Source organism: Delphinus delphis, chromosome 6 (genome assembly GCF_949987515.2).
Source record: "Delphinus delphis chromosome 6, mDelDel1.2, whole genome shotgun sequence".
Classification (NCBI taxonomy): Eukaryota; Metazoa; Chordata; class Mammalia; order Artiodactyla; family Delphinidae; genus Delphinus; species Delphinus delphis.
Genome location: NC_082688.1, coordinates 36,131,385 through 36,147,008, shown reverse-complemented (window position 1 = coordinate 36,147,008; position 15,624 = coordinate 36,131,385). Strand labels below are relative to the sequence as shown.

The 15,624-nt window shown below is 42.0% G+C and overlaps 1 protein-coding gene across 3 annotated transcripts in view; it reads right to left on the bottom strand.

Annotated features, from left to right (window-relative positions):
• Positions 1 to 15,189, bottom strand: part of RNF38 (ring finger protein 38) — a 123,131-nt gene extending 107,942 nt beyond the window's left edge. For all 3 annotated transcript variants that reach the window (XM_060014514.1, XM_060014515.1, XM_060014516.1), the window contains exon 1: positions 14,862 to 15,189. In XM_060014514.1, coding sequence (XP_059870497.1) covers positions 14,862 to 15,114 — 253 coding nt within the window. In that variant the 5' untranslated portion in view covers positions 15,115 to 15,189. The remainder of the gene's footprint in view (positions 1 to 14,861) is intronic.
• Positions 15,190 to 15,624: the final 435 nt, after the last annotated feature.

Genomic DNA, 15,624 nt, shown 5'->3' with positions numbered 1-15,624 from the left:
AAAGTTTCAAAACCATATATACAATATGGTCCCACTTTTTATAAATTTATACACATACACATATATGTACGTGCAGAGTAAAACACACACACACACACACACACACGAGTATACACATAAACCTGTTCTCATTGATCTCTGAAGAATTCAGATAATGGGACTTAATTTTCTCTGATACATATTTCTGTAATGTTTGAATTTTTTGCAATGTGCATTTTTATAATCAGAAGACAATAAATGTATACATTTTAAAAATCTTTTAAGGTGTACAGACAGAATTTAATAAAGAACAGAAATTCCTCAATCAGTATACAAAAACATAGAAATAATAGATCCAAGAATAAAAATAATCATTAAAAAAAAATAACAGCAACAATCATTTGATTGCTTACTATGTAGTTGGCACATATATTAGCTCATTTTCATTATACCTATTTTACAGATGAGGAAATAGGCCGGGAGATTTTAATCTCATCAAAATAGAACAAAATACAGCTTATGAAGAAAGTTCATAAAATCATTTACAGAGAAAATTTTAAAAAGTAAAAGAACATAATGAACTCACTCATACTTTTTTTTAAATCTGGAAAAGAATTTATAATTTTCTTAAAAAAAAAATCTGCCAAAATTGACTACCCCCCCCCCAACACACATACCCACACCAAAAACCAAAAACTGAATGGAATAAGCTAAAAAACAAAATAGAAATGGTTACTGTCCTTCCTCCCGAAAGGCTATTTTTCCTTGCTACCAAAATCCTTATATCAAGAATGGTACAAGGAAGGAAACTTACAGGCCTTCTCTCTTGTGATTATATACCAAAGCCCTAAATACTAACAAATCAATCCAGTACTATGAGCTCCATTACAGAAATTTAGGGATAATTCCATACTAAAAATTGATTAATGTAATTCAGCACATAAATAAGTAAAAAGAGACATAACCTCCAAGGGTAGATAACTGAGTTAGAAGGCATTTGACAAACTTATTCTTTCTAAGAAAAGCACTTAATAAATAAAAATACTACTTCTTTAACTTGTTAGCTTTCAGACCCACAGTCAACCCCACAATGAACAGTGAAACACAACTGAGGCAGCCTCATTATGCTACAGTCAAATATTGAATATGACATTTTCTGGATGTTACAGTGTAGCCAATGAAATAAGAAAGAAAAATAACAGAGGAAAATATTGAAAAGGAGTCTAAATTAGCAGCACTGTCCAATAATAGAGTTGTCCAGCTGGAATACTCAAGAAAAATCTATGAAAAATTACTAAAATGACTGAAAGAGCTCAGGAAATTGGCAGGTATTTAAATAAATATACAAAAATCAACAGTTTTTCCTAACATCAGCAAAGCTCAAAAAATATGATGAAAAACATCCCACTGTCAAAAGTAAGAAGAGGGGCTTCCCTAGTGGTGCGGTGGTTAAGAATCCACCTGCCAATGCAGGTACACGGGTTTGAGCCCTGGTCCGGGAAGATCCCACATGCCGCGGAGCAACTAAGCCCGTGCGCCACAACTACTGAGCCTGCGCTCTAGAGCCCACGAGCCACAACGACTGAGCCCAAGTGCCACAACTGCTGCAGCCTGCACACCTAGAGCCCACACTCTGCAACAAGAGAAGCCACTGCAGTGAGAAGACCACGCCCTGCAACAAAGAGTAGCCCCGGCTCGCCGCAACTAGAGAAAGCCCGCGTGCAGCAACGAAGACCCAACACAGCCAAAATAAATAAATAAATAAATAAATTTTTTTTAAAAAGAACATAAAATACTATGGAATTGACATTATGTGTTTAATTGACATTAAACTATAAAGCCCTACTAAGGCACATACTATGGCACTACTAAGCTCTACTAAGGCACATACTATAAGAAAACGGGAAAGAAATCATGTTAATAGATTGACAGATGTTAACAGTGCGATGAGATCAACTATTTCCAACCTCATAAATTTAATGCTTTTCCAATCTCTGTATCAATGGGATTTTCGCAGTAATCCTGACAAAAACTTTTAAAAATATATATCTGGACGTTGGGGAAAAGCATGTAATGAAAGGCAAAAGTCTTTTTTCAAAATAATAATAACTACAAGGAGATGCCCTACAAAGCATTTATCCATATAAAACTACAATAAGTAAAACATGTAATATTGGTGCCAGAATACTGACAGATCAATAGAACAGAGTGAGAAACAGATCTAAGTATTAATGAAAATTCAGTATATGATTTAAAATGTCATGTTAAATATATAAGGAACTGGTTAAATTGTGGTACATCCATTATCAAATAAAATGGAATATTACAGTTATTAAAAATGAGGTAGATTACACTGATGTAGAAAGCTGGTCGCAATATAGTATGATGTAAAAAAAAAACAATGTAAAGAATAGGAAGTACAATATGATCCCTTGTGTTTTATTTATTTGTTTATTAGACAGCCACGCTATGTATAGAAAATGTCTGGAAAGATACACATATCTAAATAGCACTGTCACTACCTCTGGGATTATAGTAAGGAGAGGAATAAGAATGGAGAGTCCATCAGTCATTACCCCAACAGTGAAGAGATGGCAAACTCAAATTAGAATAATCTGAAGGGGGTTTATTTATAAAAGTAATAATTACAAAGTTGGGAGGTGAGGCCTACAGAAACGACAGGGGATGAACAGGACTAGCTATAGCATAACAATTATCACTCTGGCTCCCAAAAAGACAGGACACAGAGAGTACCAGAACCCAGGTAATATAAGGCCGGCTACCCTGAGTGGAGAGAGAATAAATATTCTGACCTCATTCTTCTTCCCTTCAATCTCCTCTTAAGGCTGAACCCAACCAGAAACGAGAAGACCTGGGAACTCTTTCCCTGGGGCAGAGAACCAGGTGGAAATGGGTGAAGGAGAGGCGTGGAGAAGTAAATAGAAGGTACCGGGCGGGCCCAGATTTCTTTTACCTTTTTATAAAATTAATTACATAAATAGAAGTAAAATATCTTCATTAGAAATGAAAAACTTACATAGAAAGCTAAAATTCCACCCTCCATAATGCTGGATCTTTCTCCAGAAGTAATCATCTTTATTTTTTATCATCATTTTGATGGGGTCTGTCACTGACTTTTTTCTAGACAGACACACACTCACCACAATAAAACACACAGAATTGCTTTAGGAGGCGTTGTTTGCTCAACATGAACAGTATTAATCACCCGATTACCTTCCGCAACCTTTTTTTCTCACCATTTTCAGTTCAGTTATAAAATAATGCTCAAGAAATCAAGAGGAACAGTTTAAATCTCCTCAGGGTTGTTTACACCCTACCTCAGTGGTTCTCAAAATATCCCCCCACTCCCCCAACCGCTGCATTAGCATCACCTAGTAATTTGTTTAAAAGGCCCCACCCTAGTACAGTGAATCAAAAGCTCAGGAAGTGGGGCCCAGTAACCTTCCTTTTAACCTGCCCTCCACGTGACTATCATGCAGGCTAAAGTTTGAGTGCCACTACTCCATCACCTGTGCCCTTGCTAGGAATCTGCTTTTTAACTAGATCCCGGGGTGATGCGTAAGTAAACTGAAGTGTTAAGAAGCCGGTCTACCTCTGAGCCATAAACCTAACCACAATCCATATTACCCGCACCTATCTACACACAGGGTATTATGAGTGGCTTCTGGGGATGGGAAGGGGGAAGGCCAGCAAAAAGAGCGGTGGTTTTTAACCTCTTTGAATTTAAATCTATCACTCCTGTGGGAAAAACATCAGCACTGCATGCCCTAGTTAGGCAGAGCATGTTAGCAGTGTTGTCTTTTGTGCGTGACAGACAGCACATAACTACCTTTAAACCACCCTGGAAATGTACCGCTCTTAGGTGTCAATATTATATCATAAGTTCTCATTTTTCTTTTAAAATAAGTTAGTTTGAATGTTAACCCCAGGCATAATAAAATTACGTACGAATAGCTAACCTCTGTTTGTATCACTAATACTGTAATGGGAATCCATCATTTTAAAACAAAGCGCAGGGATACACCTTTTCTGCTCTAACAAGGATACTTTTATCAACATTTACAAGTGTATCTACCCTCCACTTCCATACTGCAGGCTCCACCTCTACATAGCTTGTGGGGAGGGGAAAATGTCCCCAGAATTCCACCTTTAACTTCCTGCTGCCTCCCTGAAAGGCTGACATTTTCTTTCAAAACCTGCACCCTAAAGCCCCTCTTCCTTTGCTCTTCTCTCATTTTTCTCCACGGAGTCTTCAGGTCTGTCCTGAGTCACAGGCAAACATGTTGACTTTCTCAGGAAATCTGCCAAAGTAACGACATATACATGTGTGCTTGAGAATCCTACTGTCTCACTGCTTAGCCAGCCTGACTCGGGCTAACACAACGATCTGCTTTTTTAAGGCACTTCCAGTTTCACTTCCAGCTCCTACCAGGCTTATGCCCCGCCCCAAGGCAGCACAGCCTCCTCTCTCTGAGCTTTCCTGACACAGGAAGTAGCACAGTCAATTCTGTGGGGCCCAAACCCAACTTGACTTGCCTCGCCCTTCTTAAAGCAATCTCAAAATCAAAATTTCTAAAGCTCCTTTTCCATTTGATAACTTTTCTTCCACACAAAGAAAGTTTTAATCAAGACACGATAAATTTGGGCCTTGGGTTTTTAATTACATAGCATCAGGAAAAATAATATAACTATTCTATCAAACAATTCTATTTGGAAAGGAAACATGTTTCTAATAAAGATGTTAAAAAAAAAAGAAAATGAAAAAAAAAGAAAGGAACATGTTTACATCTCAAAAGTGCTATAAAAAGATTTTGGTATGGTAAAAGTTTGATTTCTATCCCCAACCCACACAATTGTTTCTTAAAATCATTTATGGCAATTGAGACAGAGTTCATTTTTTAAAGATTTTCTTCTACCAAAAGCTAGACTCAAAATATGTACAGAATTACCTAAACATTCTAGAGTCAAATTCTGACTTTAGTTTTATCTCATGGACATTAATAATTTCATGAATTAAACACAGATTCACTTTAAAGCAAATCTTTTGACTTGTTGCCTTTGTAGGGTTTTGGGTTTAACTGTTGTTGTCTGTTGTTGTTGTTAAGCACACAACGGTGGCTTTTATTTAAAGTTAAAGCTCAAAAATATCATGGAATAGTAATTTCTGTTTTTAATATATGCATAGTTTTTAATAGAAATACTGGATAATTAGATCACAAGAATTCATGACTCATATTCTTCATATACAGCAAAGACAGTCAACAATGTCTTCCATTAGAGTCCCAAACATACTGTAACTCTAGAGGTGTTCTGATGCTAAGGTTCTTAAAGAAATGCAAACCAGTAAATGGGTGGAAATTCCTCAATTATCTGGATTTAATCAGCTTTTATCCTGCCTGAATAGAAGACTATCTTCCTCCTATGAATTAATTCTCATATTGCTTAGTAATTTGAAAGGTGGAGAATTCATTTTTCTTTTCCAACTATCCATAAACAAAGAAAAAGACTGAGTTGGCAGTGCTCAACTCAAAAACAGGACATGTTCCAAAAGTCTAAAACTACTGTACCTCGTTTTGACCTTAGAATCCCATTTTCCCATAGAACATTTTCTAAATGGATGGCCCACCAATGTCTATTAAGCCCACAACATAAACGAAATAATATTAGAAACACTATAACTGCTTGAAAAAATTTAATCTCAGATTCCAACTTTGGGCCACCTAAAGACAGAATTTTCAACAAGCATTCCAACCAAGTTTGAAGTAGTTCATTTGGGAACCACTATGCTACATTATTTTCCTCAAATAATCTACTATGTCAGACAGCATCAACACAGCACCAGGCTCTCCAACTGATGCCTGAAATATTCATATTCTATACCACTGAATAAAGGGATATATTTATGCTTTAGCTTGTGACAAATCAAAGTTTATTATGGAAATTAAGAAGGCTAAAAAGAAGTCTAACATCCATTCTTACACTAATTTCAGAGAGGAAGGTACTCATATCCACAAAAAGGTGGGATTCTGAATAGGGCCAAATTTTTCTACGAGAAGTTTTGTATCTGCTTAAGTGACCAAACAAGCACTGAGTTAAGACCAATGTTCAGAATCACAGAACATGGGAGATTTTCCAAGAAGCAATTTAAATATGCCTGATCTGAGGTGAACCCACTCCAATGCAGGTACTCCTACTCCTTATTATGTGAAAAAGTAGTGAATGACTAAAAAGAAATTTAATTAAATAATCCTAACACAAAAATTGAGAACTTAAAAGGAGTGCATTTCTCAGGAGGAACAAAGGTAAAACTGAAGACTGCAAATTCTCTCTAGTGGCTAAGACAGTGGTCACCTTTGCTTATGTTCAATCTTGTTACCAAAACTTTGCTTAGGCTATCTATAAAGTGAGACGTAAAGCATGATGGCTAAAAATACAGACTCTGAAATAAGACGGCTTGGGTTCATATCCTAGATAACACTCTTAATAGCTGCGTCATCTTTAGCAAGTTATTTAACCTCTCTGTGCTCCAGTTTCTTCATCCGCACAATAAAGATGATAAAAGCATCAACCTTAGAGGACTGTAGTGAAAATTAAATGAATTAATCCAGGTAAACCACTTAGAATAGAGCCTTGCACATAATAAGCACACAGTAAGTGACCACTATTATCTAGATATTCAAAAATAAGCAGGATTTGGAGAAGATAGGAAAAATTAAAGCTGAAGCAACAATCAAACAAACAGAGGTGAAAAAGTGATACACACACATGGAAACAGGGCATTACACTTCCCTGCAGAATATTCACGAAGAATAGTAGAGACTGGAATAATGAAGACCCAATTATGCTGGCCTTGAATGCCAAACCAAAAAATATTTTACTTACAAGGCAGCCAGTTAAATTTGTGACCTGATCAGATCTGTGCTTTAGCAATGTTAATTATAATGATTATATCATATCACTACTATTTATGCAATTTTGATGTTCTCAAACCCAAAAATTTGTTTGGTCAACTAACACACTGTTGGAGTCTATTGCTAAACTGTTGTATATCTGAATCAAATCTGAAATCCTCACTGTGTCTGGTACATAGTAGGCATTCAATAAATGTTTTATTGTTACTTTTACTGGCCACCAGAGCAGTGCAGTAAACAGTCAGAGGTTATATGTATATGTATTGTAAGAAATATGTATTACAAATGAAGCAGCCAAGTAACAGCTGGTAAAATGTTAAGTCACTGCTGAGCAGTATACTTGCCTAAAACAGGGGTAATCACCCTTACTTTTCATTAAAAGCAGATAAAATGGAACCTTGTATATTTTTAAATCTCATAAAATTTAGCTGTCAGATTGATAGTCTTCTTAAGGATTATTTGGGCAATATCTTTGTAATGGACTACCCAGTGTTCTTATGTGATGATAAATTTAAGGCAGATTTCCTCAAGATATCTGCACTCCCATGTTCACTGCAGCATTATTCACAATAGCTAAGATAAAGAAAGAACCTAAGTGTCTGATGAATGAGTGGATGAAGAAGTTGTGGTATATACAAACAATGGAATATTATTCAGCCATGAAGAAAGAAGGAAATCCTGCCATTTGCAACAACATGGATGAAACTGGAGGACATAATGTAAAGTGAAATAAGCCAAAGAGAGAAAGACAAATACTTTAAGATGTCACTTATATGTAGAATCTAAAAAGATAATAATAGTAATAATTTAGTTTTTAATATAAAAGTCAAACTCATGGAAACAGAGAGTAGAATGGTGGTTACCAGGGCCTGGGGAGTGGAGGAAATGAGATGTTGGTCAAAAGGCACAACCCTTCAGTTATAAGATAAGTAAGTTCTGAGGCTCTAATGTACAGCATGGTGACTATAGTTAACAGTACTGTATACTTGAAATTTGCTAAGAAAATAGATCTTAAGCATTCTCACTAAGAAAAAAGGTAGTTATGTGAGGTGATGAATGTATTAATTAACCTGACCATGGTAATCATTTCGCCATGTACACAAATATCAAACCATCACACTGCACACTTTAAATACATACAATTTTATTTGTCAGTATAAAAGGGAGAGAGAGAGAGAAAGGAAGGAAGGAAGGAAAGAGAGAAAGGAAGAAAGGAAGGAAAGAAAGAAGGAAGGAAGGGAGGGAGGGAGCAGAAGGAAGGAAGGAATGGAAGAAGGGAAGGAGGGAGGGAGGAAAGGAGGGAGGGAGGAAGGAAAGAAGGGAGGCAGGAAGGAAGAAAGACATTTGAGACACTAGTAAAAGTAATATACTAATAGTTAACATAGTAAAAAAAAGTGTTCACTAGAAGATTGATTGCCAACAGATCTTAGAAGCACATCATGACAAGATGGTTGATATAAGAGGCTAAACACATATCCCCAGATTCATTGATTTTTTTCTGGTGGTGGTAGGGGAAAGTCAGCTTCCCAAGATGTCAGTCAGTGCTAACTTTTAGAAACTTAAACAAACAAAAAAAAATTAGTAAGAACATGCCATGATTTGGCTTTCTTGGGCAATCAATCATTCTGGCAACACAAGCATAAAACAAAGTAGGCCTGGATTTCTACATACCTTCTTGTAAAGTACTTTTTTAAAAAAATTTATTTATTATTTATTTATTTTTGGCTGTCTTGGGTCTTCGTTGCTGCACGCAGGCTTTCTCCAGCTGCGGCAATTGGGGGCCACTCTTCATTGCAGTGTGCGTGCTTCTCATTGCGGTGGCTTCTCTTGTTGCGGAGCAGGGGCTCTAGGCACACGGGCTTCAGTAGTTGTGGCACGTGGGCTCAGTAGTTGTGGCTCACGGGCTCTAGAGCACAGGCTCAGTAGTTGTGGCGCACGGGCTTAGCTGCTCCGCGGCATGTGGGATCTTCCTGGACCAGGGCTCCAACCTGTGTCCCCTGCATTGGCAGGCGGATTCTTAACCACTGTGCCATCACGGAAGTCCCACTGTAAAGTACTTTTCAGTTACAGTTTTAGACTAGAAAAAAAAAGTTCCGGCTGTCTTGTGCTTTTTAAAGCTTCACGTATCTTGCAAGTATTAGAATTTAAAACCTTGAAATGTACTCACTTAAACACATTCCTCTCAGCATTACCAACAACGCTCCATTATCCATTTTGGTACTGTCTCCAGATGCTTTTAATCCCCGCCTGACTTCTCCCTACCAACAAGTACTTGGATACCATCTTTACCCTGTCTGCCCCCATTACTTGGTTGTGCTTAGGGAATTATAATTACAGTGATCCCGCCTTTAAAACATCCTCAGAGCACAAAGCCTCTTTGTATGATTGGGGGTGAGGGGGGCACCTTCCAGGCTCCACAGCAAAGTGTGGGTGGTGGCAACATAGGCAGCAACGAAAGAAGAGGAGCTGGGGCCTCTCTGGAGGCCTTCGGGTCTGGTTCAATATTGTTTGAGGGGTTTTACTAGTGGGTGTCCAGCCCAAAGGTTCTACAAAGCCTCTGCACCCCTCCCATGAGGAGAGTAAAGGACAGGACCTGTTCTGACAGATGGAGAGATCACCACCAAGCCCAAAAGGCCAGGGAACAGAAGGGAGCATGAAAAGGGGGAGAAAAGAAAGCAGGAGCTGAAACATACTCCTTTGTGCTGTTCTCAGTACTTCAGGTAATGAACTCTCTGACAGTGAAGCTATCACCCCAATGAATCAGTGGCTAGTACTGGTATTACCAGCACCCAGTAGGTGCTCACTCAAACATGTATAGAGGCAGCAGCAAAAATCTACATAGGAAGACAAATCTATTAAAAATTTAAAAAAATAAAATAGCCTAAAAGCCAAATGAAAATACTTTTTTTAAATTATTAGAGTCCCATCTTCTAGTTGCACAAGTGATTACGAAATGAATACTTGTTTTACTTTGCCTCCCCTACTACTTCAGTGTAGACTTCAAAACTGCTCACTTTCCAGCTCTGTCTGACAATAAAACAGACTTCAACCAAAGATCAGTGAGCACCATCTGCAAACACTGAAATCAAAGGTGCTGAAGCAGAACAGATACTGACAGGTGACTGTCAGATAATGACCGGAGGGGGCTACTGATAAACTCTAGTATAATCCCATCATTCTCCTCCACCTGCCCAACATGGTTAACTGTCCCAAGCAGTCCCTAGAATAGCACTAATATCCATTTAAACTAAGAACAGAAAAAAAACCCTGAAACTGCTTTGGGTGAGGCTTATAGGTGAGAACTGTTTATTCTCCTTGCGTGGGCATAAGACTAGTTCTGTTAAACATTTTCAGTTTTATTTACATACATTTTCTTTAAAAAAACGATTTCTTCAAGACAGCAGCAAAAGCACAATGGAACCCTCTATCCATCACCCTCAATCATGTTTAAAAATAATAATAAAAAAGACAATAGAAACCACTTCAAATTGTACCTCTCCCTTGAGCCCGCAGAACAGCACTCTTCCATGACAACTGTTCTGAAAAAACACACTGCCATTATTTGCAAAAGCAGTAGGAAGTCCAGTCTTGTCCTTGGTTCAGCACTCCCCCTTCCTCTCTCTCCAAGAAAAAATGAAACAGCAGGAAGCGTAAACAACCGCTTAATGGAAAATACAAATGGGCAAATATTTTCAAAATTGGCTAAAAAGCCTGAGGTCTTAAGAAATTCAGGAATACTAGTGTAGGGGGAAATAGGAAGAGAAAAATAGTATCGTATTTCCCCCTCAAAGTGAGCACTATGTGACTGCATGAGCAAATGCGCACGTAGCTACTTTCTCTCCTTCACTTACCAGATGCTTTTGTCTTTTTAATGATTTCTTTCTTATTGTCTTTCCATAAATAATGGTATTTATCAAATTGTTTATTCTGTACAATTTCTCCAGACCCATAACAAATTTTACAATTTTGAGCTGAACTCTTTGGTTCAACTCTTTGGTTCAACTGAGCATGGTAATGAAAAACCAGGGGTAGGCCCTTTCCCATGAAAAGCTCACATGGAGAAAACTCTTTTGGAGTCTCAGGCCTAGCAGTGACCAGCCCTCTTCACAGAGCCTGTGGTGAGTATGGACGGGTAACAGCTGGACCAACAGTTACAAAGCCGCAGGGCCATGCTAGTTCACAGAGCACCTTTGTGAGGATCAGAAAAGGGTGCCCCCACTAAGGGGACACAGTTTCCACACAAGGTGTTCATCTTGGTAAGCGGAGCACAAAATGGGTTTCTACTCCCACTTGCGAAACAAAACAAGCACCCAGTGCTGAGAACAACCTATACAACCCTAATCAGCAGCCCTGGGGCAAAACTGCACCTCCAAAGTAGGTTTCCAAAAAGGAGAACGTCACCAACAACAAACAGCATTTCACAAATTTCATTACCAGAAATTCTCACACATGTTAATATAAATTCATTCATAAACATATTAGGACCAGAGGAAAAAGGGTCTAGCAAAGAAGGAAAACTAGCAAATTTGAGAGAAAGGAAACTCTTCCATCTAGAGGAATAATGTTGTTCCTAAAGCCCCCAATCTTTGACTACAGGTTCAAATAGCTGAATTTCAAATGCATGTGCTAAGCTAAAACATGCAAACAATCACTATCATCTGCAGAGAAAGGCATGATCACATACATTTACCTTTGGGGGTTTACTTTCTCCAATTTGCTAGTTTTCCTTCTCAGTCAGACACTTTTTTGCTCCTATCCTGACTATAAAACCATACACAGTGATACAAATGGTTAAAGTTTATAAAACCTGATAAACAGCCCTGGTGGGTGGTGGGCCCCTTAGCTACCTGCATGAAAATAAGAGGAATAGACAACCTGGATTATGAAGGGTTTAACATTCAATGGCTTCCAACCCTATCACTCTTTTATGCCCTACAAAAGAGCTAAATATCACATGGGTCCAAATTAGTCCCAGTCATGCAGGAGGGGCAACAGAAGGCAGCCTGGGGACTAGGCTGGGCAAAGCTGAGAAGAAGTACAGCCCAGAGTCAGAAGAAACCTTAAGGCAGTGGTTCTCAAACTTTAGTGGGCATGAGAATCTACTAGGGAACATGTTCAGAATCAGATTTCTGGGTCCCTCCCTACATTTGACAGATCAGAATGTCCTGGAGCACTTATATTTTGACAAAATTCAAACTGCTGACCTAGGTCCACCAGAAAGTTTAGAAAGACTGGGAAATCCTCCACGTGCCTATCAGCTGTTCCAAAATAAAAGTCATCCATCACAAAACTAGGCTTTGCGGGTCAGAATGGGGTGAGAAAAGGATCATCAGCCAGCATGCCTAACAGGCTGTGCTGGGCTGGATGCTGTAGCTAGAGTTTCACTATTAAGGGACAAAAACCCTCTGCTATGTAAACAAGAAATTATTTTGCATGTTGAGAAATATTTCAAACATCTGAAAAATATTTAAATATCTCTGTACCCTACATCCAAGATAAGCAAATCTTAATTTGCAATTATCTGATTCAGGTTTAATAATAGAATACTAGATATAACTAAAGCCCTCTGTGTACCCCTGGATCAATCCCATTCCTCACCCACTCTCCTGAGAGGTTACCACTACTCTGAATTTGGTGTTAGTTGTTACCATGAATGTTTTTATACTACTACTACATATGTACACAGACACAGACAATATTATTTTGCATGTTTTCAGATTTTATGCAAGTGGAAACATTCTCTAATAATTCTTCTGTTATTTACTCCCCCAGCCCCTGTTATGTTTGTAAGATTCAACCATTTTAATGCATGTGGCTATAGTTTATTTTTCACAGTGCTCTAATATTCAATTGTGTGGGACTATCTAACAATTTATGTATTTCCCTATTGGTGGACATTTAAGCAGCAATAAACATTCCTGTACTTCTTTTGTACTTATTTTCTTGGACAAGTGTGCAAAGATTTCTTAAAGTATATACCCAGAAATGGGCATTTTAGGTGAACGGATTTGCTTGCCCTCCTTTAGCTAGACATCACTATGCTACTCTCCAGAGTGACTGTATCTATTTACATTCCCACTAGCAGTATATAAAAGGTGATTTCCCCAAAACCTTACTAACACTTGGTTATCACAGCATTTAATTTCTGCCAATCTGATGAGTGTGAAATGGCATGTCACTGATGTTTCAATTTGCACTTCCCTGATTTTAAGTCTTTGACAAGTAAATTTTCATATATATATATATCTGTCAAATATGTTTTTCTCAGTTTTTAAGAAAAATTTAACCCATCTTGTCTGAATCAGGGCAGCTCTTCCCAAAGAACCTTGCCAACAGCCACCACAACTGGAAAGCTGAGGTGCGGGAGGGCAGCAAGAAAACAGCTGACTTAAACAAGGAATCATCTTGGACAAAGAGCCCTAATTAATGCATTTGCTAATTAGTCTTTCCCTTCCCTCTTTTGTCAAGGCTTACTTCCAAGACAATACTACGGCCCCCAGCCTTAGAACAAGAGAGAGAATGGGGGGGATGGGGAGTACCCAAAACATTATGTAAAAGTACTTACAACTGTCTTTACTCAAAGAAAATGATGTGATTGCAGACCAATACCTATTACTCAACCTTGTAAGATACCATCCACCTCTAACAGACTCCTTTCAAGCTCATTACCTTTGGCTCCCTCTTTAAAACAGCCCAATCTTTTTCTCTACACTAGACACTGTCCCCCTCCCTTTCATCTCCCTTCCCCCACAATGACTAAATTTCCTCCTTTTCCCCCATTCTACAGCTTCTGTTTTCTAACTCCACAGGACCCTCGTCATTGACTATAACACTACTCTCTCTCGTTGCCTCTAGAACCCCAAGTCCCTTTCCAAGATGCATCCACAATAAAAAACAACCCACCCAAAAGAAAAACGGGAATCCCATGCAGTACATGGCCCTCTTCCATGCCAGGCAGGTGGGTGACCTGTCCCAATTCTCTCACTTCCTACCCCTTCACGCCTGGGATAGCTGTGCTTTCTCTGGGGGTTCCCCAAGTGTGACAGGTCCAGACCACCTGGGAAAACCTCATTTGGCTTTCTGTGGCAGAAACGTCTTTACTAGGGCCATATATACACTTGTTTGGGGCAGGAACGAAACTCGGGCCATTTCGTGAAAAAGACACCTTACAGGCGTCTCCACAAAAGCAGGCAGGCCTCCCACCTATTAATTCCAGCTGGATTGGTTTCGTCCGTGCAGTGGTGGGAAAGGTGGCCTGGCAGAGACCAAATGGTCCCCGCAGTAAGAACTTTCTGAAGCTCTGACCCACTCACTCAAGAAAGCCCTCTTCCCAGAGAGGACAACCTCACAGGAGTCTCTCCCCCTGCGGCTCCCCAGGACACCACGAATCCCCCAAATCAGCCGCCGCTCTCCTCCGTCCCAGCCTGCAAGAGATCCTTTCTCCTAAGCCAGCCCCAAAAGCGCTGGGTGGGCGTGCCTGGGGCCGAGGCCTAGCGCCCCCTCCTCCACGATCAATCTCTCTCGGTTCTCCGGGGCTAGGGGCTCTTCCTCCTCCCAGCGCCCCCTGCTCCGGGCCCGCGCCGGCCCATAGTGACCCTGGGTCCCAGCCAGGTTACGACTTTCGCCGGCTATGTGACCTTGGGCAAGTCACTTCCCCCTGTAAACCTCCGTTTCCTCCGCCGCCCAGAGGAGACCTAGAGAGGTCCTGCCCTGCCCACCCTAGGGGAGGGGGTTACCCACCAGGGGGGAAAACGCTTTGTGAGCCGCTCCGCGCAGCGGAGACACAGGGCTCACAGGGGCTCCGGGGCCGGACTAACCTGACCCGGACAACGCTCCACCCCCGCCGCGGGGCCGGGCGGCTGGACCACACGCCTCTGGGCGGCCCCCCAACACACACACCCGAGACCAACCCACGCCCCTCCCCGCCTGGCCCGCTCCTGGACCCCGTACCTGCTCCCGGCGCTCGGCCGCAGGCGCCGCCACCCTGGGCGCCTGCCCGGAGAGGCCCGTGGCCCGGAGGGCTGAGGCGGCCGGCTGCAGCGGGCTCGGGCCGGGGAGGCGGCGGCAGGGGGCGCGGACGGCGCGGGGGCCCGAGCTCGGCGGGGCCCGGCCTGGGAGACGACGACTGAGGCTGGAAGTGCGCGGCGGCCGCGGCTGCTGAGGCGGCGGCGGCGGCGACCGCGGCGGCGGCGCTTCCGCTCATGGCGGGGCCGCGAGCAGCAGCTCCGGCTGCGACTCGACTTCGGCGCGGCGGGCGCTGGCTGGGCCCGGGCCGGCGGCGGCGGTGGTGGCGGTGGCGGCGGCGGCGGCGGCGGCGGCGGCAGCAGCGGCGGCGGCAGCGGTAGCGGCGGCGGCGGCGGCGGCGGCGGCAGCAGCGGCAGCGACGGAGGCGGTTCCCGGAGGAGGAGGAGGAGGAGCCGGGAAGCGGCGGCGGCAGCGGAGGGGGCGGGGACGCGGAGGGGGGGTGGGGACGCAGCGCCGCCGCCGCCAATGGGCGGCGAGCTCCTCGGCCGACCGAGGCTCACGGGCTGGGCGGGCGGCGCCGTGGGGCATCTTCTGCTGCTGAGGCGGGGAGGCTAAGGGCCGTCCGCCGGGAGAGCCCAGTTTCGGGGGCTGCTCCGCCCCCGGTCCACCTCCGGGGTAAGGCCGCGGGCCTCCGGGGCAAGGCCTCGCGCCACCCAGGCCCGGCGGTGCCTGGGGCTCCGCCGCGGCT